Source organism: Vulpes vulpes, chromosome 15, assembly GCF_048418805.1.
Source record: "Vulpes vulpes isolate BD-2025 chromosome 15, VulVul3, whole genome shotgun sequence".
NCBI classification, from domain to species: Eukaryota; Metazoa; Chordata; class Mammalia; order Carnivora; family Canidae; genus Vulpes; species Vulpes vulpes.
Genome location: NC_132794.1, coordinates 57,816,378 through 57,844,077, shown reverse-complemented (window position 1 = coordinate 57,844,077; position 27,700 = coordinate 57,816,378). Strand labels below are relative to the sequence as shown.

General features: G+C 38.3%; 1 protein-coding gene across 4 annotated transcripts in view; it reads left to right on the top strand.

Moving 5' to 3' along the window:
• MYO5A (myosin VA) overlaps positions 1-27,700 on the top strand; it is a 199,002-nt gene that overhangs the window by 104,713 nt on the left and 66,589 nt on the right. For all 4 annotated transcript variants that reach the window (XM_072738571.1, XM_072738570.1, XM_072738569.1 and 1 more), the window contains exons 10-20: positions 6,689-6,954; positions 7,982-8,063; positions 13,212-13,352; positions 15,646-15,771; positions 17,033-17,116; positions 19,708-19,869; positions 21,066-21,163; positions 23,222-23,308; positions 23,396-23,504; positions 26,265-26,476; positions 27,378-27,534. In XM_072738571.1, coding sequence (XP_072594672.1) covers positions 6,689-6,954; positions 7,982-8,063; positions 13,212-13,352; positions 15,646-15,771; positions 17,033-17,116; positions 19,708-19,869; positions 21,066-21,163; positions 23,222-23,308; positions 23,396-23,504; positions 26,265-26,476; positions 27,378-27,534 — 1,524 coding nt within the window. The remainder of the gene's footprint in view (positions 1-6,688; positions 6,955-7,981; positions 8,064-13,211; positions 13,353-15,645; positions 15,772-17,032; positions 17,117-19,707; positions 19,870-21,065; positions 21,164-23,221; positions 23,309-23,395; positions 23,505-26,264; positions 26,477-27,377; positions 27,535-27,700) is intronic.

Below are 27,700 nucleotides of genomic sequence, written 5' to 3'. Positions count from 1 at the left end.
CTCTTTAAATCTCAGGCCGAATTTGTAGATTTTCAGGATAATTGGAAGGTTATCTAGGTAATTTGGTGGGGACAGGTGATTTGGGGACCCTACTCCTCCGCCATCTTGCCCCTCCTCTTCCAGCAATTTTCAACTAGGTGCTCTGATTGATCTTCATACTGGATAAATTACACACACATATATATATTTTTTAGTATTTATTCATGAGAGACACAGAGGGAGAGGCAGAAACATCAGCAGAGGGAGAAGCAGGCTCCCCTGTGGGGAGCCCTATATAGGACTTGATCCCGGAATTCCAGGATCATGTCCTGAGCCGAAGGCAGGTGCTCAGCTGCTGAGCCAGCCACCCAGGCGCCCCTACTTATATATATTTTAAAGATTCTGTTTTTTAGTAATCTCTATACCTAATGTGGAGCTTGAACTTACAACCCTGAGATCAAGAGTTGCATGTTCTGCTGACTGAGCCAGTCAGACACCCCATGATAAATTATATATTTTTTAAAAATTAATAAATATGTAAAATCTACTCAGAGGCCAGAAGCTAAGTAAAAATAGGAAGTAGAGCCCTGGAGTTAGGGCATTTACTGAACCTGGTGACCATGAGCTTTGGTTTTCTTAGCGAAGTAGAGTACAAAAGACAAAGCCTTGGGCTCATATAAACACAGGAATCACTGCCTAAAGCTGAGACCCTAAATGCGAAATTAGTCATAAAATTGCCCACCACTTACTCCAAGAGTACTAAGAAAAGTTGATCTGGCTTGAGCAAGCCTTGTTGCTAACTGGAGGAGAAGATAGTTTCTAAAAATTTACAACAGTCAACTGACCCTCACACTTACTCCCAGACTCATTTTATAGTTCCTACTTGGTCCCAGAAAGCTAAATACAGAAAACTTAGCTTAAATGGGTCCCAGATTGTTGGTGCCTTAGATGCCTGTCAGAAGCAAATGCAAATCTACTTTGGATGATTCACATTCAGACCAGGTCTCAGTAGAGTCCCATGAAAAAGTTACAAGAAATACTGGCTCATAGTCAAAAATTAAAAATTCCACAAAGGAACAAAATAGAAGGAGCTAGGCAGAACAACAGATAAAAGTCAAACCTATTAAGAATGCTGAAAGAAATTAATAGCAAATTTGACACAACTGAGAAGGGAAAAGATGAGCTAAAAGAGAGATGTGGCAAAATTATCCAAATGCAAAATTGGACCTTAAAACATAGGAGAGGTGAAGGATGGAGTAATAAAGTCTAATTTTAATTCAACAAGAATTCCTAGAGAAAAAGAATGAGGCAGACATAATATTTGAATAGATAATTACAAATTTCAGAAATTGTGAAAACTATACTAAACCTCAGATTTGGAAAGTCCACAAAATCCCATTTAGAATAAATAAAAAGAAATCCACCCCAAGGTACACCATAATGATATCAGAGGCAGAGAGAAAAATCTTAAAACAGGCGGAGAGATAAGATTACATTAATTTTGAAGAAATAATAGTTAAACCAGTAGTTCTCAACAACAATAGGAGCCAGCAAACAGTGGACCACTATCTTCAGTGCTCTAGAGTAAATAACTATTAACTTAGAAGAATTATATATCCAGTACAAAGATCTTTCCAGAATGAGGGAAAAATAGAACTGTTTCAGACAAATAGAAATTGGAAGATTTTGGGACGCCTGGGTGGCTCAGTGGTTGGGTGTCTGCCTTTGGCTCAGGGCATGATCCTGGGGTCCTGGAATCGAGTCCCACATCGGGCTCCTTGCAGGGAGTGAGCTTCTCCCTCTGCCTGTGTGTCTGCCTCTCTCTCTATTCTCTCATGAATAAATAAATAAAATCTTTAAAAAAAAAAAAAAGAAAGAAATTGGGAGATTTTGTCACCAAGAGGCCCTCACTAAAGGAAATATTAAAGGAAGAAGCATAGAAGTCACATAGGCAGAAGGAGAATGACCCAAGATAGATCTAAAAGGAGAGAATGAATGGTGGATTCATAAACTAGGAAAGCACGTGCCAATATAGATCAAATATCATTAATTAAAACAATAATAATAATAATGATTGGTGTAAAAAAAAATAATGATTGGCGTATTGGGCTGGAAAAGACAGACCTCCCCACAAATACTTAGTAGTTAAAAAGGGAAAGATAGTCATCTTTATCATTGGAGAAACTTGGCAGGCATTCCCTTCTGTATTTGACATTCTGTGTCTCTAATTGACACAACCAGTAGTGAGACCAATCAGCATCATAGAACTTCTTTTTTTATTGTTGTTTTTGTTGTTTGCTTTTAAAAAGCCTTTAAATATATTTATTTCTCTGGTTTGTAGTTTATAGTGAACATGTTTTAAGCCACTCTGGAAAACTGTGTGGAGGTTCCTCAAAGAGTTAAAAATAGACCTGCCCTACGACCCAGCCATTGCACTGTTGGGGATTTACCCCAAAGATACAGATGCAATCAAATGCCAGGACACCTGCACCCCGATGTTTAGAGCAGCAATGTCCACAATAGCCAAACTGTGGAAGGAGCCTCGGTGTCTATTGAAAGATGAATGGATAAAGAAGATGTGGTTTATGTATACAATGGAATATTACTCAGCCATTAGAAATGACAAATACCCACCATTTGCTTCAACGTGGATGGAACTGGAGGGTATTATGCTGAGTGAAATAAGTCAATCGGAGAAGGACAAACATTATATGGTCTCATTCATTTGGGGAATATAAATAATAGTGAAAGGGAATAGAAGGGAAGGGAGAAGAAATGTGTGGGAAATATCAGAAAGGGAGACAGAACATGAAGACTCCTAACTCTGGGAAATGAACTAGGGGTGGTGGAGGAAGGGGAGGAGGGCGGGGGATGGGGGTGAGTGGGTGATGGGCACTGAGGGGGGCACTTGACGGGATGAGCACTGGGTGTTATTCTGTATGTTGGCAAATTGAACACCAATAAAAAATAAATTTATTATTAAAAAAATTTTAAAAAAGAACATGTTTTAAGTTTTTTATTTTAACTCCAGTATAGTTACCATACAGTGTTAGATTAGTTTCAGGTGCATAGTGTAGTGATCCAGCACTTCCATACAATGCCTAGTGCTCATCACAGCAAGTGCATTCCTTAATCCCCATCACCTATTTCACCCACCTCCCTTCTGGTAACATCAGTTTGTTCTCAGTAGTTAAGAGTCTGTTTGTTAGACTTTTTAAGTAGTTTAGCTATTGTAAATAATACTGCAATAAATATAGGGGTGCATGTATCCTTTCGAATTAGTCTTTTTCCACTTTTGGGGTAAATAGTAATGTGATTACTGGATCATAGAGTAGTTCTATTTTTAACCTGTTTGAGGGACCTCCATCCTGTTTTCCAGAGTGGCTGGATTCTCACTGGCAGTGTACAAGGGTTCTTTTTTCTCCATATCCTTGCCAGCACTTTTTGTTCCTTACGATTTTAATTTTAGCTATTCTGACAGGTATGCAGTGATATCTCATTATAGTTTTAGTTAGCATTTCCCTAATGGTGAATGGTGTTGAACATCTTTTCATGTGTCTGTTGGCCATCAGGATGTCGTCTTTGGAGAAATGACTGTTCAACATTATATAACTTCTAATATGTTGTACTGAGATCACAACATCACTTTTCTGGTATTCCTGCCGAGAAGGCATGATCCAGATCTTTTTTTTTTTTTTTTAAAGATTTATTTATTTATTTATTTATGATAGACATAGAGAGAGAGAGACAGAGACACAGGCAGAGGGAGAAGCAGGCTCCATGCCGGGAGCCCGATGTGGGACTCGATCCCGGGACTCCAGGATCATACCCTGGGCCAAAGGCAGGCGCCAAACCGCTGAGCCACCCAGGGATCCCAGCATGATCCAGATCTAATCATGAGATATCATCATGCAGACCCACACTGAGGGACATACTATTCAAAAATATCAAAATATTGATATCACCAAAAACAAACAAACAAACAAACTAACTAAAAAAAGAGCAAAGACCTCTTGAGATTAAAGGAGGCTAATGAAACTGGCAACTAAATGGAGTATGTGAACTCAGACTGGATCCTGGACTATAAAAATCTCTCCCTCACCTCTGTGCAGAAATTGATTAGCTCAATCAAAAAAAATTGAATTAAATCTGTAAGGTAATAGGGCTGTATCATTGCTAATTTTCTAATTTTCTTCATGATATTATATAAGATAATGTCTTTGGTTTTTAGGAAATGCAAACTAAAATATTTAGGACTAAAATGGCATCATGCTTGGAACTTTCAAAGGTTTTTTTTTTTTTTTTCTCCCACTCTACTCTCAAAGGTTCTAAAAATTAATGTGTATGTGCACATATGTGAAAGAGAATGATACAAGCAAGTGTGGTAAAATGTTAATATTTAGGGAATTTGGGTGAAGGGACTTCTTTGTACTGCTCTTGTAACTTTTCTGTTAGTCTAAAACTAGCTCAGAAGAAAAAGTTAAAAAAATAAAGTAAATCATCAGCCCCTGCTCCCCCTAAAATCATAGAACTAGATTACTAGATAACAACTGGATAACTGGTTTAGGAATACAGCTCTATGCTTTTTAAATAAGCATTCCTAAAACATAAAGGTATAGAAAATTTGATAATAAAAAGTTTAGAAAAGATATACCATAATCGCTACAAAAAAACCTAGCAGACCCTGTATTGATGTTGAACAAAATAAAGTTTGGGGCCAAAAGCAGCAGTAGAGATAAATAGAGTAGTATATAATGATAGAGATTATATTCACCAGGAAGATGTAATGGTTCTAAACTTTAATGTACTTAATGGCATAGACTTAAAATATATAAAGCAGAAACCAACAGATACTACAAGAAAAAATTGATCTATCATAGTGGGAGATTATTGACTTCTCTCAGATAAAAAGAGATAGAAATCAGTAAAGTTACAGAAAATCTGAACAAAAAAGTTTACAGCTGTGATATAATAGTAAAGTAATGCCATTAACATAGAGTATGTTAATTTTATTTTATTATTTATTTATTCCTGAGAGACACAGAGAGAGAGAGGCAGAGACATAGGCATAGGGAGAAAGAAGCAGGCTTCCTGCGGGGAGCCCAATGTGGAACTCGATCCCAGGATCCTAGAATTATAACCTGAGCCAAAGGCAGACAGACGCTCAATCACTGAGCCACCCAGGTTCCCCAAATAGAATATGTTTAGAGAGTACTGATCCACTTCTAAATGATGTCAAATCATTCATATTTACATGAATGAAATTAGCTGCTTATTTAAGAGAGTTGTGACATGCTGTTGGTCATGGTGCTGATTTATATCTTAAGTAATCATTTGGGAAGAGGTGAGATGAAGGAAGGAAGAATTTCCTCAGTGGAAAGGGTCAGGAGGTGAGGGTGTCAGGGCACCCAGGTTCTAATGACAACACTGACATAAATTGGTCATGTGATGTTTCAAATCCAAGCTCTCCTCTTGGATTTCAGTCAGAGATAGCAATGTTCATCCTGCCTGTTCCCCAGGAATGTCCTCAGATTCAATTGAAATATGTGAATGAAGATGTTAAAAAATATAATGTACTCATGTGGATTAAATTAAACATGTATTTGTTGAATGTCTACTCAATGCAAGGCCAATGGAAGACATTATAGGGAATAGAGATATGTAAGTCATTAAACAGATTCTTTTTTTTTTTTTTTACACATTTTATTTATTTATTTGAGGAAGAGGATGCAAGCAGGGAAGGGTAGAGGGGGAGGGAGAAAGAATCTGAAACAGACTCTGCACTGAGCAGGAGCCCAACATGGAGCTTTATCCCATAACTGTGAGATTATGACCTGAGCTGAAACCAAGAATCAGCTGCTTAACCAACTGAGCCACCCAGGCATCCCCATTAAAGAGATTCTAATCTAAGAAGTCATGCAAATAGCTATGAAGTTATCTCTTTCAAACTCTTCAGTGGCTTCCCTTTGCTCTCAGGATGAAGACCAGCCATGGTATATCCCCTGCCTGTCTCTGTGGCTTCATCTCAGATATTTTCTCCCTCACTCAGCTTTAGTCTCTTATACTGCTAGTTTCACTCCCACCACAGGACTTGTATACCAGTTGTTCCCTCAGCTTGAAGACCCTTTCTTCCCCTTTCACTGAGTTAATACCTTCCTATCCTTCAGATCTCAGCTCTGTTTCTCAAGGCAACTGGCCCCTGACTCCTGAATAGGGCACACTCCTTTCACATGGAATCAGAGTATAGCTCCTTTTTTCTTTGCAGTAATTTTACAGGTTAGGGAACAGTCATTTGATTAATATCCATTTCCTCTAGTTACTATAAGTTCTAGGCAGATAGGGGCCATGTCTGGTTTTATTTACTGGCATATCATAGGCATTCAGTAAATACTTGTTGACAAGCTGACAGATACTCTGATCAACTGACTGAATGAAGGAGCCTAAAGACAGATTAAAAACAAATACAGTGAAGAGACAAAGGAAGATGTAGCTTGTGAAATGAGCCCTAGAAGAGATTATAAAATGCTGCCTGGATGTTAGTCTAATGGACAATTATGATTATGATCACCGACCACTTCACATGAGCACTGTGTTAGTTATAATAAAGAAATTTCTGGGTTTTGTTACCTCTTTGTTAGTATTTTTTAGTAAATTTAGGAAATATTTGATTGATTTGGCCAAAAGAAATAACCCCCTCTCTTTTTGTCAGCCCAAGCATGAACCCCTCAGCATCTTCTCTGATCTTATGGGAGTGGACTATGAGGAGATGTGTCACTGGCTCTGCCATCGGAAACTGGCTACCGCCACAGAGACATATATCAAACCAATCTCTAAGCTGCAGGCCACGAATGCCCGTGATGCTTTAGCCAAGCACATTTATGCCAAGCTCTTTAACTGGATTGTAGATCATGTCAATCAGGCCCTCCATTCAGCTGTCAAACAGCACTCTTTTATTGGAGTGCTGGACATATACGGGTAAGTGTATTTGGCTTAGTGTTCTGCCATAGAGCATTTCTTTCTAGAGATTATCTAGTAACTCTAAATGTGTATTAGATTCTTTCTCCTACTGGTGAAGACAAAAGAAAACTAGGAGAGCATTTCTAAAAACCTTATTTTGTTTGCTAGTTGCTTTTTCTGGGTGCCCACTTGAACTGTTAATACCTTTCATATACATTTGTGTGTGTGTGTGTTTTAAGACTTTATTCATGAGAGATAGAGATAGAGAGACAGAGACACAGGCAGAGGGAGAAACAGGCTCCATGCAGGAAACCTAACGCAGGACTCGATCCCGGGACTCCAGGATCACGCCCTGGGCCGAAGGTGGCACTAAACCGCTGAGCCACCCGGGCTGCCCCTACATTTGTTTTTTGATGTCTAATTTTTTATTGTTTAGTGTTTTTTTAAAAAAATATTTTATTTATCCATTTATGAGAGACAGAGAGAGGGGCAGAGACACAGGCAGAGGGAGAAGCAGGCTCCTTTTGAATACAGGGAGCCCGATGCGGGACTCAACCCCGGGCCTCCAAGATCACGCCCTGGGCCGAAGGTGGCGCTAAACTGCTGAGCCACCTGAGCTGCCCTATTGTTTAGTTTTTCAAAAGAACCTGTTTGATCTCTGTTCTCTGTTCCCTGTTATGTGAATGTAGACACTGTGAATCTGTAAATTGACAAGATCAATAGCTTTATCATAATTCGATTGTTCCCCACTTGGAGATGAATTGGCTCTCAAAAACTCATACTGTTGAACACATCTTTAAAGAGCCTTAAAAAAAACCTTTCTGCTATGTGGTTGATGCCTATCTGCTGGATACAGATTCCATGTAACTGACTTACAAACCTTTACCTTTACTGATGTGGAGAGTTTCACAATGTTGGGAAATTTCTTCTCTCTCTCTCTCTCTCTCCCTCTTTCTTTCCCTTTTTCTAATAGGCACATTTTGAATATTTAAAAAAGCTATTTGTTTCTTTTTCTCCTCTTCACATATTGTTTTTGGTTTTACAGATTTGAAACATTTGAGATAAATAGTTTTGAACAGTTTTGCATAAATTATGCAAATGAAAAACTACAGCAACAATTCAATATGGTAAGACTTTTCTTTCTTAACTAATATTCTACTGTAAATTATTCTTTTGAATTCCTACACTGTGTTTAAAGTCTGGTTTCTGAAATGAGGTTGTAAATTGCAATAATTGTCTAGGCTTTAGAACAACTGAGCTGTTGAGGAACTTAAAATTAATAAATTAATGCAATATTAAAGAAATGATTATGACCCAGAAAAGATTCAAGATGATCTTCAGATTACAGTCTGAAAATAGTAAAAACTCAGTCGAAGTAAGTTGAGTGATGGAAGCAGGAAGTGTGATGGGTAGTAACATAGTCAGTATGAAGTTTTGAGCTTAGGATATCCTTTAGTGTATTGTCCCTGTGGAGTTAAGACTGTCTTAACTCACTTGCTGTATTAGCAAGATGCCAGCATGAAAAATCAGAACACATACTCTTTTCTGCATATTTTATTTACATATTCTTTTACAGATTCTCTTTTCAATAGACTGAGACATTCACCATGACAATGGCAATGGGCATATTTTGAGAATGGCTCTTGTGAAGTAATAATATATCTTCAAATGTTATCGTGGTATTGGGGGGTTTCAAGATATTTAAAAACGAGAGGCAGTTGATTACAATAGTGAGGAACACAGACCTTCAAAAGTAAACTTAGATTGGAATCCCATTCTGCATTGAATATTCAGGGGACCTTGGACAGGTTAATTGGCTTTCCTGGGCTTTAGTCTCTTCATCTGTATAATGGGGATAATGATTGTACCTTCTGCATATGGTTGTATACAGTAAATGAGTTAGAGTATGTAAAGTGCCAGGCACAGTTCTAAGTGCAAGATTTGGGATGGTTGTTAGTACTGATGGAAGAGGATATTAAAAATAAGTCACCCAAAAAACAAAACAAAAAAGTCACCCATAGGAATTGAAGATGGAAGAGAAGAGAGCTAGCTGAAGGATAGGAAAAGAGCCCTTAGTATTCTCATCTTAATAAGAGAGAGGTCAGGTGGCATGGTTAATGATAAAGAAATAGAAGTTTAAAGGTATAGTTTTAAGTTACAAAATTAGTAAAAATCAAAAGAAGAACCAAAAGTAATAATATTGGGAGGAAAGCAGAAGGGCAGTGGAGAGGTGGTATATATGAATTTAGCCTCATCTGTCTCATCAAGAAATCAATAGATGATGTTTCCAATGGACAAATTTAAAAAACGGGAAGTACACATATTCTTTAGAGGTAAGTATTAGTAAGAAATAATTAAGGAAGTTAAAAATGGTTTCCTCCAGAGAGTGAGACTGGATTGAGGGATGGGACAAGGGATTGTTGCTTGTCATTATCAAACATTTGACTGATTGATTTAAAAAAAAAATACTGCATATACTCTGATGAAAATTTGAACCATCTGTATTTAGCAAGTTAAGTTACTTAACACAGTGAAATAATGCAGAGGTGATCTTCAAACCTTAGCCTTATGACTATTTCCATAAAAATGTGATTGTTCTATTTTTCATCTTTGCATAAGAAACATAAATAGAATCTTGTCTCACATTTAGATCTTTCATCCATTTTGAGTTTATCTTTGTGTAGGGTGTAAGAGAATGGTGTAGTTTCATGCTTCTGCATGTGGATGTCCAATTTTCCCAGCACCATTTATTGAAGAGACTGTCTTTTTTCCAGTGGATAGTCTTTCCTGCTTTGTCGAATATTAGTTGACCATAAAGTTGAGGGTCCACTTCTGGATTCTCTATTCTGTTCCATTGATCTATGTGTCTGTTTTTGTGCCAGTACCACACTGTCTTTATGACCACAGCTTTGTAGTACAACCTGAAATCTGGCATTGTGATGCCCCCAGCTATGGTTTTCTTTTTTAAAATTCCCCTGGTTGGGGATCCCTGGGTGGCTCAACGGTTTGGTGCCTGCCTTTGGCTCAGGGCGTGATCCTGGAGTCCTGGGATCGAGTCCTGCATCGGGCTCCCGGCATGGAGCCTGCTTTTCCCTCTGCCTGTGTCTCTGCCTCTCTCTCTCTCTCACTCTCTGTCTCATAAATAAATAAATAAATCTTTAAAAAAATGAAATAAAATTCCCCTGGCTATTCAGGGTCTTTTCTGATTCCACACTAATCTTAAAATAATTTGTTCCAACTCTCTGAAGAAAGTCCATGGTATTTTGATAGAGATTGCATTAAACGTGTAAATTGCCCTGGGTGGAAGGAGCCTCAGTGTCCATCGAAATATGAATGGATAAAGAAGATGTGGTTTATGTATACAATGGAATATTACTCAGCCATTAGAAACAACAAATACCCACCATTTGCTTCAACGTGGATGGAACTGGAGGGTATTATGCTGAGTGAAATAAGTCAATCGGAGAAGGACAAACATTATATGGTCTCATTCATTTGGGGAATATAAAAAATAGTGAAAGGGGATAAAGGGGAATGGAGAAAGAATAAGTGGGAGGGAGACAGAACATGAGAGACTCCTTACTCTGGGAAACGAACTAGAGGTGGTGGAAGGGGAGGTGGGCGGGGGTGGGGGTGACTGGGTGACGGGCACTAAGGGGGGCACTTGATGGAATGAACACTGGGTGTTATTCTATATGTTGGCAAATTGAACACCAATAAAAAATAAATTTATAATGAAAAAATAAATTTAAATTAAAAAAAGAAACATAAATAAAAACCTATCAGAGATTAAATTAAGCATTATCTTTTCTCAAGGCTTTACTGAGTTTCTTAATACTTTAATCAGAGCCACAACCTGAGCTCTTTCCGAGTACATTTTGGCACAACATGACTATCAATATAAGGAACCATCACTGGCCTCATTAGGGACTTGCTAATTTGTCTATTTTATAAGGACCCCATGTTTCTGCATGTGTGTTTCTGATTCTCTTGTTTCTCTTTCCCTCTGTCTCTTTCCATCTGTTTCTCCTCTCTGTCTCTGTCTTGGTCTCTGCCTCTCTCTACACACAAACACACACACACACACACACACACACACACACACACACACACTGTGCTGCATCTTATCTTCTCTCTGCACAGTGTTTGTTCCTTCTTACTGTCATATGGCTTATTCTTCCCTTCTATTCTGTATATATTTTCTCAAGGTTTCAACTTTCTCACTCACTTCAAGCTTCCTATGAACGCAGCAGTGGTTAGCTTGCTCCTCTCATCCCCTTAATTTGCTTTGAAATCCCCATTCATCTTGACTTCTTTTGGCTTCAGCTTGCACTATTAATTGCCCATTTCCAAATTCTTCCACCTGAGAAAGAGAATCATAACTTTGTTCACTTTTCTCTCAGAGATCTCTAGCAGTTGACCAGCTGTGACTAGGAACATGGGGTCTTATAGTAAAGAGCTTGGCTGCTCTGGGCCAGTCCCTTGGCATGGTTTATGGGTGGGGCAGTGGGCATGATCAAAATGGTTATTGGCATGTTTAGTGCTTGGAGGCATTATAGATTGGCCAAGGATCTCTAGCCATGTTGAACCTTGTGCCCACATTGTCTTTTTGACAATTAAGTATCCAGAATTTTTGAGGCCTCGTGGACTTTCCCCACCTAGGCATAGAAATGTATGTAAGAATCAAGCCCATGTAAAATCTGGACCAGTGTTTCTGTTGTCAGTGACTGCATATAAATTATTAAATTAAAAAAAGACAAGGCTCATTGTTTTGTAAAATATTGGTGCCATCAGGCAAGGCATCCTGCTGACACATGGTGCCCTATTTGCCTTCTCATTCATCAAGAGAGCAGAATAAATTTGCTTTCTGGTTAGCATGATATAAATATTCATGTGAGTGACCCTTTTGTTTGTTTGTTTTTAATTATTAAAGCTTATTGCAGCTGGTAAATGCTGCAAATGAGCCAAGAGGGGCATTATAATAAGTACAGAATAAAGTGAGAAAGTTCCAGGTGCACAAGGAGAATATGTATCAGAAATCTTGGTGACACCTAAGTTTCATGGGGCTTGGGGTCCTAGAAAATATGAGTTGTCTGGTCATAGAGAGAGCTGTTCTTTCCAGAAAAAGCATCAAAATGTGTGAGAGAACAAGGACACACAAGAGACAAAGGAAAGCAGAAATCCCCAAGAACAATGAGTAGAGGTCATTAACATCTTGTGGAGACAAGAAGTTGTGGGTTGCTGCATTGGCTGGGCAGCCTGAAGCAAGAACTGTATCAGTGGTTGGATTGCCCTTCTGCCTAGAGTAACTTGAAATCCATTCATCTGCAGAGCTGATATACAGTCTTTCCTCTGGGAAGCTTTCCCTCACCACCATATATCTAAACTTCATGAGGACTCTTGCTCTCATAGCTTGCATTATTTTCCTCTGTAACATTACTACAGTTTGTGATTATTTTATTTCTGTCTGTTTTTCCCATTAGTCTCCAAACTGCATGCAGGCAGAACCCATGTCTAGTTTGTTAATGGTATGCAGTGACTGGCACATAGTAGACAGGTGATACGTATTTTTGCATAAATGAGTGAATGGAGATTAGAAGCAATGGTGAGGATGGTGGTAGAAGCATTTAGCAGAAAGAGCAGTGAATTGATATTTCTTGCAGCTACTTGTAGCATTGGATGAAGAATCCAGAAAATTGAGCCAAAGATTCCCTGACTATGGAAGATAATGGAAGCAGACATAAAACACTGTTATCTAATTCTGAGGCACGTGAACTTCCAACATCACTGTCCCTTAAGAGAATTATTTTTGCTATGCTGTAAGCATCACCCAGTTTGGTTCAGTGGTCCAGGGTGCATCTGCTCTGCATAGTTGTTCAAGGCCAGCTAAGGCATCGTTAGCAGCACTGTGCAATAATCTGAGGCCAAAAAGTATATAGTGCAGTGTTAGATGTATACATAAGAAAATATAAAATACTGCTACATTTGTCAGTTGTCTAACGCATGCATCTACATACTTAGATTTACTTGTTTACCAACAATCCTGTATAGCTGAGGTTTTACTATCTGTGGTTTTTATTTGCTTCTTATATTATTCTCCATGTGTAAATCATGTTTCTCCCACAAGATTATGGTTGCTGAATGCCATGGACTATCTCAAATTATGTTCATATCCTCTTAGAAAATCTAAGTTGTTTTCTATAAATGTTGTTTCTTGACTAACATTACTTGTACTGTTCAATAATGCCAGCTCTTTTTTGTCTTTTTCATTTCAGCATGTCTTCAAATTAGAACAAGAAGAATATATGAAAGAACAAATTCCATGGACACTCATAGATTTTTATGATAATCAGCCTTGCATTAATCTTATAGAATCTAAACTGGGCATTTTAGATTTGCTGGATGAAGAATGCAAGGTAAATATGATTTTCAGATGTACCTAGTCTATAAAAAGAGCTATGTCAAGGTCAGAAGGTTAGTGGATTCAAGTAGAGATTCATTAGTATACCATGAAGTGCCATTGTGGCAATAAGTGAGAGGTCACCCCACTTGCATTCCAAAGGGTCACTAGACCCAAAGGTTTCCAAATACAATTGAAAGCTGGAGAATTTTGAGGCACCTGTGCTGCTCAGTTAGTTGAGTGGCTGACTCTTGATTTTGGCTCAGGTCATAATCTCAGGGTCCTGGGATTGAGTCTCAAGTCAGGCTTGACGCTCAGCGGGGAGTCTACTTGAGGATTCTCTCCCTCTCTCTGCCCCTCCCCCCACTCGTACTCTCCTTCTCTCTCTAAAATAAGTAAATAAATATATCTTTTTTTAAAAAAAGTTAAAAAGAAACTTGGAGAATTTCCTTTCTTTTTTCACCTGCTTCTAAGTTATGTGAAAAATTGATATTAGACACAACTACCACCAGTCTTAGCTACTTTTGTTATCAATATGCTTGTATTTGGTACTTTTTTTTTTTGTTCAGTGGTATGACATATTTAAAGATATGCAAGAAATCATACAAAATATATTTTGAATAATAGTTCTAAATATAATTTTTAAATTGACTGCTTATTCTTTATTACTAATATATCTGGTAGAAAGGGAATTTTAGCTTTAATATTTGAAGACACAGCATGTTGAGAAAATAATGGATATCCAGCTTTACTGCTGAGTGATCTTAGACAAATAACCTATCTTTTTTCTTAACTCTTTAGTTTATATGCCATAAATTATAACTTACCATAGACTGATCCTCCTAAGCATCCAGATTTCCTACAACATTAAGAATGAGTGTAATGTTCAGTTTCGCTTGAAATTATATACAAATGCAATTCAAATAAAAAATGGGATACTGCTTTTTACCTATCAGATAGGCAAGGTTTTTTTGTTTTTTGTTTTTTGGTTTTTTTTTTTTTTTTGGTTTTTGTTTTTAAGATTTTACTTATTTTGAGAAAGAGAGAGAGAGAAGTGCCCATGTGAATGGGAGGACAAGCAGAGGGAGAGGAAGAGAATCTCAAGAGACTCCACACTGAATGTGGAGCACAAGTGGGTCAATCCCAGGACCCTGGGATCATGACATCATGACCTAAGCCAAAAGTCAAGAGTTGGCATTTAACTGACTGAGCCACCACACACCACAGATAGGTAAGGTTAAATTTGATAATACCACTCATTGATAGTAGGGTGTGAGTTAATACAACGTATTTTGAGGAGATTTGACAATATTTATCAAATTTGTAACCACAGGTACCTTTGGACCTAACAATGGTGAACTGCTGGAGTTCACCCTATGAATATACTTGCAAAAGTATCCAAGGTATATATGTAAAAGAAGCCTTTGTGACCATTTTTATAAGAACAAAAAATGAGTAACAGTTTAATAGCCATAAATACAAGACTGCTACTATTTAAAAAAATGCAAGGAGCTTACAGAATGATTCTACTTGTGTTCAGACCTCTAGACAGAAAGATAAAAAAGTTGGTGGAAATGGTGAAAGGAGATTACTCTTTATTTATTTAAAAAAAAGATTTTCTTTATTTGAGTGACAGAGTGAGTGAGTACAAGTCAGAGGCAGAGGCAGAGAGAGAGGGAGAAGCAGACTCTGCTGAGCAGGGAACCCAATGTGGGGCTTGACCCCAGAACCCCATGATCATGACCTGAGCCAAAGGCAGATGCTTAAACAACTGAGCCACCCAGGTGCCCCTACTCTTCATTTTAAACCTTTCTGAATTATATAAATATTTCATTCTCTGCAGATGTTACCTTTATTTAACAAATTTTTAAAAATATGTGATATGTAGCACCTGGCAAGGTCGGTAGAGCATGTGATTCTTGATCTCGGGAGTCATGAGTTCAAGCCCCATATTGGGCACATAGCTTACCTAGAAAAAAAATACATGATATCATGATAGTTCATTTTTTGTTTGCGAGGCTCTTGTTTTAAAAACAGAATATTTATTTGATGATTCCTGGTATAGGCAGATTGAGTTGCCCAAAGATTGGGTTGAGTCACCCATGAGAAGGTCTCAATCATTGCTTTTCATTAGCAATTAATTTTTGGCATCTAGCAGAAATGTGGAAGGAATGAGTCCCTAATTGAATAAAAAGTTGTTAGAAAAGCCAAAAAATGGCCCTTGGTTGATTCATCAGAAGAGTCTCATAAAAATATTAACCTTGTTTCCATTGTTTTGTTTTGTTTTTTCCTTTCTCTCCTGAATGTAGATGCCTAAAGGTACAGATGACACTTGGGCCCAAAAACTGTACAACACACATTTGAACAAATGTGCACTCTTTGAAAAGCCCCGTCTATCAAACAAAGCTTTCATCATCCAACATTTTGCTGACAAAGTAAGAAAGCTTTATTACCTTTTTTCTTTTTGAATATTTAAGTTCAAAGAAGGAAAAAAGTGATAGTCAAGAGATATTTTTGTCTTTGCTGAAACTTGCATTCTTTATGGTCTTATACGAGAAGTATTTTTCAGTGTGCTTTGTTGGTTTTCTCTTCCTTTAGCCTAAATAGAATTATATTATGAAATAAATATGAGTCTACAATCGTCTGTAATTCTGAAATCCAAGAAACTCTGAAAACTAAGAAGTCTTTTCATAATTCATTTTATGGCTAAACCTAATCTCTGACTTGAACTAACACAAGGTTGTGTATAGTCTTTATTTATCTCAGTTATGCTGGATATTTACATACTTCAATGTAGAAATGTTAATGTGTTTAATTACAGGTGACTGCCTCAGACTGCTGATGTCTTTGAGGGGTTAGAATAGAGACTGTGGGCTTGTGTCAGCCTCTGTGGCTGAGTTACTGGGTCCCTACTAACAGGGTATGCAGACTTGCTACTTCATGAATTCAGTGGTGTACTCAGAAAATCAGGAGCTATGAGATTTATATTTTTTTATATTTAAAGGAGACGTGGGTAGGCTATTGGGGGTAAACTTCCTGGAGTTTCCTTCAGGAATTGAGGACCTTCTGAGTCTCCTTAATCCTACCTGGAAACCTGGGAATGACATTAGGTCACCTAAGGGCTTTGTGTTATAGGCTGGGGAGCAGCTTGAGTGGTAGATGCCCTAAGTCACTGGAGTTTTGGAAGCAAGAAGTGCACTCTCAGGTAGTTCCACTTACCAGATCATACAGTATTTACCCAGGCACCACCTCAACCCTCTGTCAGACAGCTCTTTGTTCCTTCTGATCTCTCTTTAGCTTTAGTGTCTTCTCTCCCAAGAGAACTACCCTTCCTGGGTAGTGATGTGAGTCACAAGAAGATACGTTGGGTTGGCCACGGAGGAGCTCTCTTCTGCCAGCATGGGAGAAGAGAGTCAACTTCTTATGAGTCTGCTTCCCTATGAATTGGGAGGATCTTTCAGACCATAACTAATTAGCACTACCACTCTTCCCTAGGGAAAAACAGTATTTGAGGAGTTTTACTCTAGAGTTCATGTATTTCTTCCCAAGAATGGTACTGGTTTCGTAGAATAATATTGATACCAATTTGCTGAGAGCCAGTTGGATCCTGAGCCTAATATGTATTTTTGTTGTTGATGATAATAATATCTGTTCAAAAAGTCTGTTAGTTAAGAACATTTTTGCATGCGTTTTCAGGTGGAATACCAGTGTGAAGGCTTTCTGGAAAAGAATAAAGACACTGTTTTTGAAGAACAAATTAAAGTTCTGAAATCAAGCAAGGTAACAGTGTATAGGCTTTCTCCAATCAGGATATATTCAATAAAGTGTTAATTACTTAAACATTAGCTTTTTAACAATAATGATTTTTCTAACAAAATTAGCTTTACTGTTAGTTTTTAATTTATCAGATACGTAATAGTGTGTGTCAGGTCTTGTTTTAAATGCCTTATGAATGTTACTCATGTAATTTTTATAATGAGGTGATATTATCATTACATTTTACAGAAGAGGGAACTGAAGGACAGAGATTTCATAGCTAATAAGTTTTCAAGACAAAACATAGGCTGACTTGCTCAGAGTCTGCTCTTAACCACTCTGCAATATTTTGAGTTTTATGTGAAATTGTTATCTCCACAGTGGTTGTAGACTTTCTTGTGCCTTTGTGAAAAATGATGAGACAAAACAGGTTTTTTGCTGCATCATTTAATCATTTAATTAATTAATATTTATTTTTTTTAATATTTTATTTTTCTATTCATGAAAGACAGAGAGAGAGAGGCAGAGACACAGGCAGAGGGAGAAGCAGGCTCCATGCAGAAAGCCTGATGTGGGACTCCATCCTGGGTCCCCAGGATCACACCCTGGGCTGAAGGCAGCGCTAAACTGCTGAGCCACCCCGGCTGCCCTAAGATTTATTTATTTTAGAGGGAAAGAGAGAGCATGAGACAGATAGTAGGGTAGAAGCAGAGGGAGTAGGAGACAAAGACTCCTTGATGAGTGCGGAGCATGACATGGAGCTTGATCCCAGGACCCTGAGATCATGACTTGAGCTGAAAGTCCATTCGGTATCTAAGTCAGTTTCTTACTTACACTAATAAGCACTGGGCATTAATGCTTTATAGCTTATAGGAGGAATGATGTATAAAAGAAAAATCATAGTGCCAGTCCCTCAGCGTGCTGTATTCAGTTAGAGTATAAATCATTTCTATTTATGAATAGTGATGGAAACCATAAAATTCTAATACTCTGCCTAGGCAATTTAGCTTAAATGGAACATTATCAGGTTCTCATTCCCCAGACACTTGTAATCAGTCCTTTCTTCTGACTAACTTTTCTGATGGCTAGTAGATCCTTAATTATCAGAAGGTAGCTATGTGTTCTGGGGAATCATTTGGAGTGATTGCAGTCTATGCAGCATTGTTACAGCTAAAGCTGGGAGATGGTGCATCATGATACACATAACTTGGGTTTGGGGTTCAAATCTATTAGGGACTCTTATTTTTTCTCTTGGAACACAGCTTGTAATACAAGATAGTGGTACTACATGTTTTCCTCTTTGCAGCTAAATAAACTAGGATATATGTATATTTTTTTTCTGTAAAAGGGATATATTCATTTGTGTAGAAGCAACCATTATTGGTATGTTTGTATAACAATTTGTTTTATACATCATGAGTTATTTCTTAAATTACCCTTATGATTAAGTATACACATTATGAGCAAATGGAATTCTCTGATTTTGTTTTTTAATGAAAGAACTCTCCTAAGAAAGTTATTTCTGAAGTTATTAGACAAATAATTAGTAGTTGCAATTATAATTTGAAGAATTTTATGCAGAATGTGTCACTGTTGAAGATACATATGTTTCAAGATGTTCCTGTCAGTTAGTTTGAAGTCTCTTTCATTCCATAAAATCTCTCCTAACCATATTGACTAATACCATCCATCTACTTGTTAAATGCCAGATCTTTTAATAGTCTCTCATAGTGCTAACCTGGTATAACACAAAATTGATTGCAGAAATTATGCAATCAAGTTATCAATCCCTTGAAAACAAATATAAAAGGTTACATCCAGGACAAGAATAGGGCTTTTAATTGTTTTCCTTATAAATCTGTGTTATTTTTCAAAAATTAATTCGTGATTATTTTTCAATCTTATAATATTGGAGAACTAGTCATGACACCCTTCTTGCTGAGATTTTTCAGTGAGTTTTTTTAGCTGGTGCTCACCATTTGTGTTAGTAGGTAGATGAATGAAGCATGATGATAAAGCATTTTACCTTACCTGAGGTAAGGTAATAAGATAAGACTTTCAATTAGTATTTTGCTCATAAAATAATTGTAGTTCAAGACCAGTAATATGTTTGTAGTGGACATTTCTGTAGATTAGGATTGCCAGTGTGAGTGGAGTAGTTTTTTTTTTTTTTTAAGATTTATTTATTTATTTATTTATTCATGAGAGACAGAGAGAGAGAGAGAGAGGCAGAGACACAGGCAGAGAAAGAAGTAGGCTCCATGCAGGGAGCCCAATGTGGGACTCGATCCCGGGTCTCAGGATCACACTCTGGGCTGCAGGTGGTGCTAAACCGCTGTGCCACAGGGGCTGCTTGAGTGAAGTAGTTTTGATTTTGTTTTCCCCAAACATGGCTGTAGAATCACCAAATTTTTCTTCCTATGTTTTTGTAGCATTTGTGTCACCTTCCTCTCATATCTTTGTTTCCTAGCACAGATAGATATTGATTACTTCTGGAATGAGACTCTGAAAGGGATTACTTAAGGAAGGGAAGTAGTATGGACTCCAGGTCTTCTGTGAAGGTTTACATTTGAGTTAATTTAGAGTGTAATTATCTTCTATTGTTTCTGACTCAGTTTAAGATGCTACCAGAATTATTTCAAGATGATGAGAAGGCCATCAGTCCAACATCAGCCACCTCATCAGGGCGCATGCCCCTTAGCCGCACTCCTGCAAAGCCCACCAAAGGCAGACCAGGCCAGACAGCCAAAGAACACAAGAAAACTGTGGGGCACCAGGTGAGTTGAAGGAGCTACCGTGGCAGGGCTCCTTCTCCTCAGGGAAGCCCCAGGTCTTCCCTTCAGGCTCAGCTGAAGCCCCACATGGGGTCCTCAGGTGGGGAAAGGCTAGATAGAGCTTTTACTGTGAGGACATGTCATACCATCCCCTCCTGCTCCTCTCCACCCAGCTTTAGACCCATGACTCTGTGGAAGCCTTTCCCCAAATAATTTTCTTTGGCTCTTACTTCTTGTAGTGTATATCCTTCACAGACCACTGCTGCTTTCAGTTTGTCCTCTGGTTGTTCCCTCTGTGGGTTTGTACAGAGCGCCAGCTCCCTCGGTGCAGGAGCAGGGCCCTCTCTTGTTGATGTCCTCAGCTCTGTGGGGAGTAGGAAATCCTACATACAGGCATAGTACCTGAACAAGGCTGGGGGCTCTGGACAGGAAGCCAGTCAGCTTGCTTTCCTGTGTGGGGGACTGTGTGTCTAGGTGAAATAGGAAGCAGGGCCTTATAGAGATGCACAGCCTCCAGGCTGGAACCTGTGTCCCTGATGGTAGCCCCACTCTGGCTGCACTCTCCCACCCTCTTGCTCATTTCCTGTGCTCTTGTAAGTCACCTGCTATGTTTTTAGTATTTTGTAGCAGAATTCCTACTGTACACGATAAATGGACTTAACTTTCTTCAAGTAAGGTGATATTTTTAGTCAGAATTGTGCATTCACGATAGAAAGCTATGGGAGCCTGTGTTAAATAAAGGGGGGGAGTGAACTTTGATGTAAATGATGTAAATGATGGACTTCAGGTAACTGATTTGTCAGACCATCCTAATGAATGTGCCACTCTGTTGGGGGTACTGATAATGGGGGAGGTGCTGCCTGTGTGGGGGCAGGGGGCATATGGAAAATCCCTCTTCAGTTAATTTTTCTGTGAACCTAAAATGTCTCTAAGAAAACAAGTTTATAAAAACGGAATGAGGGAAATGTGGTGGGAGGAGAACAAATGTATATTTAGTAGAATAAGCATATAAATGGCTGAGTTTAAGCAAATTTTAACCTAAAGCCCTACATTCTTATTTAGAACACCCCTGCTTCTGAGGTTGTGTCAGGTCATAGGGGGCAAAATCATCTCCAGTAGTGTCATTGGAAAACTTTAAGTTGTTATACGTCAAGTTTGACAAAATCTTGATGGCTCCTTTTGTTTTGTTTTTCATGAAGTTCCGAAACTCCCTTCATCTGCTTATGGAGACCCTCAATGCCACTACCCCTCACTACGTGCGCTGCATTAAGCCTAATGACTTCAAGTTCCCTTTCACGTAAGCATTTCTCAACTACTGAATTAAAAAATGTCCAAGTTTCATAGGGATTCCCATACCAACAGAAGGAAAAAATATTTGGATAAATCTTCATGTCTTGTAGAGGGAAATCACTAGTTAATAGACTTTTTTTTCTTTTTTCGTTTTCTTTGGAGAATATGTAACAAATTAGTAGCTGACCTTTTGAAGATTTTAAAAGTGGAGGTCAACCAAGCATTCCTAGTTCTGCTTTCTATTTTGAATTTACTTTAATTCAAGGTCTCTGGGCTTTTGTTAATTTGGCCATTAGTTAAAACCAGAATCAGGTCGGGTAAGGCTGCTTTGGTGGAGGCTCAGTGTTCTCTCTGCTACTTTCCCACTGTTGAAACCATCAGAGCCTGTCTACTATTACCAAATGTCTTGTCCTAAATTGAACACCATGTGTGAGGGGGAAGTTTTTTTTATTCAAAATGGAAATTTTTCTCAAAATTTAAAAGTAATGCATGTGCATTGTAAAGACAGTTTTTGAAAAATATAAAATATCATAAAAATAATTTTAAAAAATTCATTATACCCTGAAAAATAACTGATATTCACTCACATAAATCCTTCTTAACCAACCAACATCTCTTCCTTCCCTGCTGTGTTTTTGTGTATGTGTGTGTGTGTGTGTGTGTGTGTGTGTGTGTGAGAGAGAGAGAGAGAGAGAGAGAGAAAGAGAGAAAGAAAAAGAGAGAGACACTAATAAAAGGGAGGGGCTTATGCTGTAATTGCTGTTTTGTATCTGGTTTTAACTTAATAAACTTGGATGCTTTATATGTGAGTAAATAAAAATCCACATCATCATTTTAATGACTATATAGTATCTCACTGTATAGACATGCATCATTTATTCAAATTATTCCCTAAATGATGACCATTTAGGTTATCCCAACTATGCTATGATAAATATATTTTGCCAAACATTCTTGTATATTTGCCTGATTATCTTCTTAGGATAATACATTTCTAGAAGGGGAATTTGTGGGTCAGATGAGGCACATTTACCAAAGGTTGTAGCTCCCACTCCCACCCAGTAAGGTATAAGCGTTCATTTTCCTACGCTCTGCCAATCCCGCCCTCTGAGATTCTGCCTTACGTGCAGGGCAGTTCTGAAAGACGTACAGCCTCCTGATTGCCAAGAAGCTCTTTCTGGAGGAAATGGGAGACAGAAAGAGCTGCCACAGCCTGGGCCACTCTCCTGGATAACCCTAGGGGCTATTACCTTCCATCAGCCAACCCCATCACCTATGGCCAACAGAACACTTGAGAAGATAGCACAGCACAAGGCTCAGAGAGGGTGCTCAGGGCTTAACTGGGAGAGTACCAAGAGTGATCATTCAGCAAGGGGCAGGCCTCGCTATTTCTTTTCTTAGTGTCAGTATAATGTGAAGGTGCTATTTGTCTAGCATTAAATAGACAAAGTATAAAAGATATAGTACAAAATAAAAATAATTTGTATTGGTGTGGACACTAAATGCTTTGTATGTGCACATGAAGTTGAATAGAACTTTTAGAAAACCAGTATTTAAAGAAAAATAATTGAATGAATTCAATTGAATTGAATAATTTGAATGAATTTAAAGAAATTCAATTGAATAATTGAATTATTGAAAAATAATTGAATATTTAATTTAGAGCAATCTGCAGAGCTGGCTAGTCTTTATTCCAGGGAAGCTATATATGGTGAGGTAAAGATTAAGAGAACAACTTATCAGACCAAGCCATTTAATGAATATGGGCAAAGTAGTGAAGAATTTTGGTTTTTTAAAAATATGCCCAGTGGTATTTCTTATAGGTTTGTGGCATGAACTACAAATAATGTTTATGGCTCCGCTCTTTATTTTTACTGCTAATTATCTCTTCCCCACTGTCACACAGAGTTTTCCATTTTGATCTCTGCTCCAACTTTGGCATGTTTTCTATTTTATCCATTTGGCTCCTTACAAAAGAATTTTCTCTCTGGACCAAGGAGAGTAATTTGTGGCTCTAGCCAGGCTTCTTTATATATCACTGATGTCCATTTTCTTTGACATGTAGGTTTGACGAGAAGAGGGCAGTACAGCAGCTGAGAGCCTGCGGTGTCCTGGAGACCATCCGCATCAGTGCTGCGGGCTTCCCCTCACGGTCAGCTGGGCAGGTTTCAAATATGAGGGATCTTCTGGGAGAGATTTTTGCCCCTTCAAATAAGCTGATGTGAGTTTCTTTATACAGGTGGACTTACCAAGAGTTTTTCAGCCGTTACCGTGTCCTAATGAAGCAAAAGGATGTGCTGAGTGACAGAAAGCAAACGTGCAAGAATGTGTTAGAGAAACTGATACTGGTAAGAAAGAGTCCCATTTACCTTTACCTGAACAGGTATTGGCCAAAGGCCTTGTGATTGTAATATTTGAAGCCCCTGGGAAATTCATATACTACTAATGCAGATTATTTTGCATACTATGTTAGAGGTGAAGGCATACTGTGCTTAGGATGCTAGGCCCCCTTGTGAGGAGGGTGGTCTACTGTTAGGAAACAGGAGGGTGAGGCCTGGACCCAGACCTCAGATACGCTTGTTTAGAGTTTGATCATTATCAATTAGAGGTCATCGTACTTACAGAAGATATCAGGCCAGATATACTGTGTGATTAAGAAAAAATAAGCCTTGCCCCAAGGTAACATAGTTTGTCTTGGAAATTCATGCATTTTAGAGATAAGTATAATATGGTCTTAAGGTCTATTACACACAAAAGAAATCAGAGGAAGACAAAGCCATGTGTGCTATGGGAAGGAGGGAATAATTTCAGGGAAGAAGTGTGTTTTGAGTCAGGCCTTAAAGAATTGGTAAGATGGTATAAAAGTAGAAAGATATTCTAATAGGGAGCAATGTGTGAAAAAGTAAGAAAGCATAGAGTTGGCTCAGAAAACAGTAAACTGTTTTGTTTTGTTTGCAGTATAAGATTGGTATATGGGACAGTAGGGATATGGTTAAAAAATGTAGGTTGGTGTTTGAAAAGTCATGCATACCAAACTAGAGAGTTTTAAAATTTCAGAATGTATCACAGTCACCTGGATGGCTTGTTAAAATAGATTGCTGGAGGAAAAAAAAAATAGATTGCTGGGTTCCATCCTGCAGAATTTTTTTTTAATTTATTTATTCATGGGAGACACATAGAGAAAGGCAGAGACATAGGCAGAGGGAGAAGCAGGCTCCCTGCGGGGATCCTGATGAGGGACTCAATCCCAAAACCCAAGGATCATGGCCTAAGCCAAAGGCAGATGCTCAACCACTAGCCACCCAGGCACCCCCTTCCTGCAGAATTTTTAATTCTGTAGTTCTGGGATGGGCCCAATAATAAGGATTTCTAACAAGTTCCTAAGTGATGCTGATGCTCATCTGAAGACTCCATTTTGAGAACCAATGATATAGTTTATGAAGAGTTTAAGATGCATGAAAGATTTTTTTTTAAAGATTTTATTTATTCATGAGAGACACAGAGAGAGAGACAGAGACAGAGACACAAGCAGAGGGAGAAACAGGCTCCATGAAGGGAGCCCAATGTGGGACTCGATCCTGGGTCTCCAGGATCACGCCCTGGGCCGAAGGTGGCACTAAACCGCTGAGCCACCTGGGCTGCCCCTCATGAAAGATTTTTTAAAAAATATTTTCACTTGTTTGACAATAGTTTGAACAGATTACCTCACTTTGAGGTAATTAGTCTTAATTACTGACTACTAATACTAACTAAATGTAATACCTCTTCTTTGGTAATAACATTTTTTGGTTTCTTGGGAAGAGCTAAGGCCACTTTCTTAGTAATGTGTAAAAAGAATCCTGCTGTTGGGTTTGGACCAATTCCTTTTTAACCTAGGTTCAGGTGGGAACAGAAAGCAGAATTAGACAGTGCTACACCCAGACCACGTCGTCACCCAGACCACACCAGGCCTGGTTCAGGGATGCGCAGGGTGGTTTGACAGAGGAGGCTGCATGGTAGAGGAGGGGTGGAGTGGGGAAACTGAGGCGGGGTGGAGTGGGGAAACTGAGGCAGGAGAGCAGGGTGGAGTGGGGAAACTGAAGCAGGTAGAGCAGGGGTGGAGTGGGGAAACTGAGGCAGGAGAGGGAGAGAGGAGCCACCTTCTAGCTCAGCTTATGTCTTCAGCTAGACTTCCTTTGTAAACTTCATTGATTTAAATAAAAATAATTTTACATGATTTATGTATATATGGAGATTTATGATTTTTCTGGTTCGTATACAAGATAGGAGATGACTGTATACACTGAAAAATGATTTTCTTTGTTTTCCCTTAGAATTTTAGATCATGGTAGTGATCATTATAAATAAATTCCACTCTTCTTTTGATATGAGCATGGTTAATAACCTGTATCCTTCTAGAGGAGGTACATAAGAATGTGATAGACCAAAAATAACATGCATGTTTATGTTGGACTCTGCTTGTAATCCAAAGGCAATGAGCAAGATAAGCGATTATGTTCCTATAAAAGGAGTTTTGAAATTTATAGAAGGATTTTAGATACATTTATAGGGATGTGTTTATTAAAAGCAACAGATAAAAGCAACAGATAACTGTTGCAAATTTAACTCCTGATGTGAACACGCAAGTTTCTTATTTAATTCTTACTTTGTGTGCATGGCTTCTTGCCTTACTCTTCATGCTGGTGTTTTTTTGTCCCTTCAGCTTTCTCATGGAACATACAGCCTGATGTAATGCTTACAGCCTGAGTCAGTCAGAGGGAGTGTCAGCATCTCCATTTCCTTGAGATATTTAAAATGCAAATATGTAAACAATAACTGCCTATAACCCACAACCAAGTTTTTGGCCTCAGATAATAATTTCAGGTAGAATGATTCTGGAAAATAACTCTTAATTAAACTGCAGTTTTCCTTAAAATCCCTTCTATTTGCTCAACTTGCATAGGATTAAACAATCTGACTTTATTAGTTAATTGTGATGTAGTCTAAGTTTTAGTTAATAGAGTCATCCCTTTACTGATTCTGCTTGTAGACATTTTTTTCTCTTTTAGAAGTTCATTTATATGGTCATCATTTCTACTTCTGAGTATACAATTTCTTCCAAAACACAGGACAAGGACAAATACCAGTTTGGTAAGACAAAGATCTTTTTCCGTGCTGGTCAAGTGGCCTATCTAGAAAAACTGAGGGCAGATAAGCTGAGGGCTGCCTGCATCCGGATCCAGAAGACCATCCGAGGGTGGCTGCTGCGGAAGAAGTACCTGCGCATGCGGAAGGCGGCCATCACTGTGCAGAGATATGTGCGAGGCTACCAGGCCCGATGGTAGGTTTCTTGGTGGCCTGTCCAGCCTGACTCATGGCCCCAGAGCCCAAAGAGCTCATCTGGTTCATTATCCAACTGAGGACAGTTTTCAGTGGTCTTCCTATTTGAGAAGGCAACACCGTGCGTCTTCCTAGTTTCAAAGAATAACATTTACTCACAAGACAGTTAAATCGAAGGAAATTTCACTCACCCTTATGAATCATTTAGATTCATCTACCAAAAAATTACAAACTACTGCCTACTTGTGTCCTTGGTGTTTTTAACTTTTTGTACTTTTATGTGGGCTTGAAGAAATCTTCTGTAAATTAAAAACAGTCATGAATATGTGCTTGTTAATAATGATTCCATTGAAGAGTTTTCAGGAGCAATTAACTGAGAAGATCTAGAGGAGAATGATACCTAGTGTGATTACATATGAGGATGATTTTAATTTAGAACTGTCAGTAGAGATGAATAATGATGAAGAACTTCTGCCCAAACAGGTAGATTATGGAGAAACATCACACATTAGCAATGGCTAGATGTAAGAAAGCTGGTGATAAGTAAATATGGGCTTACTGTGGATAGCCAGTCACTGATGTAAAGGAGACACAGCTGAGGTAATAAGCACTGTCCTAGAAAGAGAGAACTCTTCTGAGCTTCACTTTCTTTTTTGTAATATCAGGTAATATGGGACATCCTACTATTCAGGGAAGACTCAAATCAGATAATGAATGCAACAATATTTGGGGGAACTATGAATTGCTATATGAATATAAGTGATTTTACATGTGTAATATTAGAATTATAACAATGGAGGTACTACTTGTTATGCTGAAGATATTGGTGCTTTAAGTTTCTGCAAAATGTACTCTTGGGTTTTTCTAATTACTGACAATGCATCACCCTTTTCTTTGGCCAGCTATGCTAAGTTCCTGCGCAGAACCAAGGCAGCAACGATTATTCAGAAATACTGGCGCATGTATATAGTCCGCAGGAAATACAAGATCAGACGAATGGCCACTATTGTTCTCCAGTCTTATTTGCGAGGCTACTTAGCCAGAAATAGGTATCGCAAGGTGAGGCATTACTTCCAATGTTGTTTATTCATTCCATTAACATTAATCAAATTCAACATCTGCACAAAATACCACAGGAGTTCCTGTGGATGTAAGAACTGAATGGAGACAACCAATAACTAAAATATATTTTTAAGTATTAAATGCATATATTAACAGAATAGTA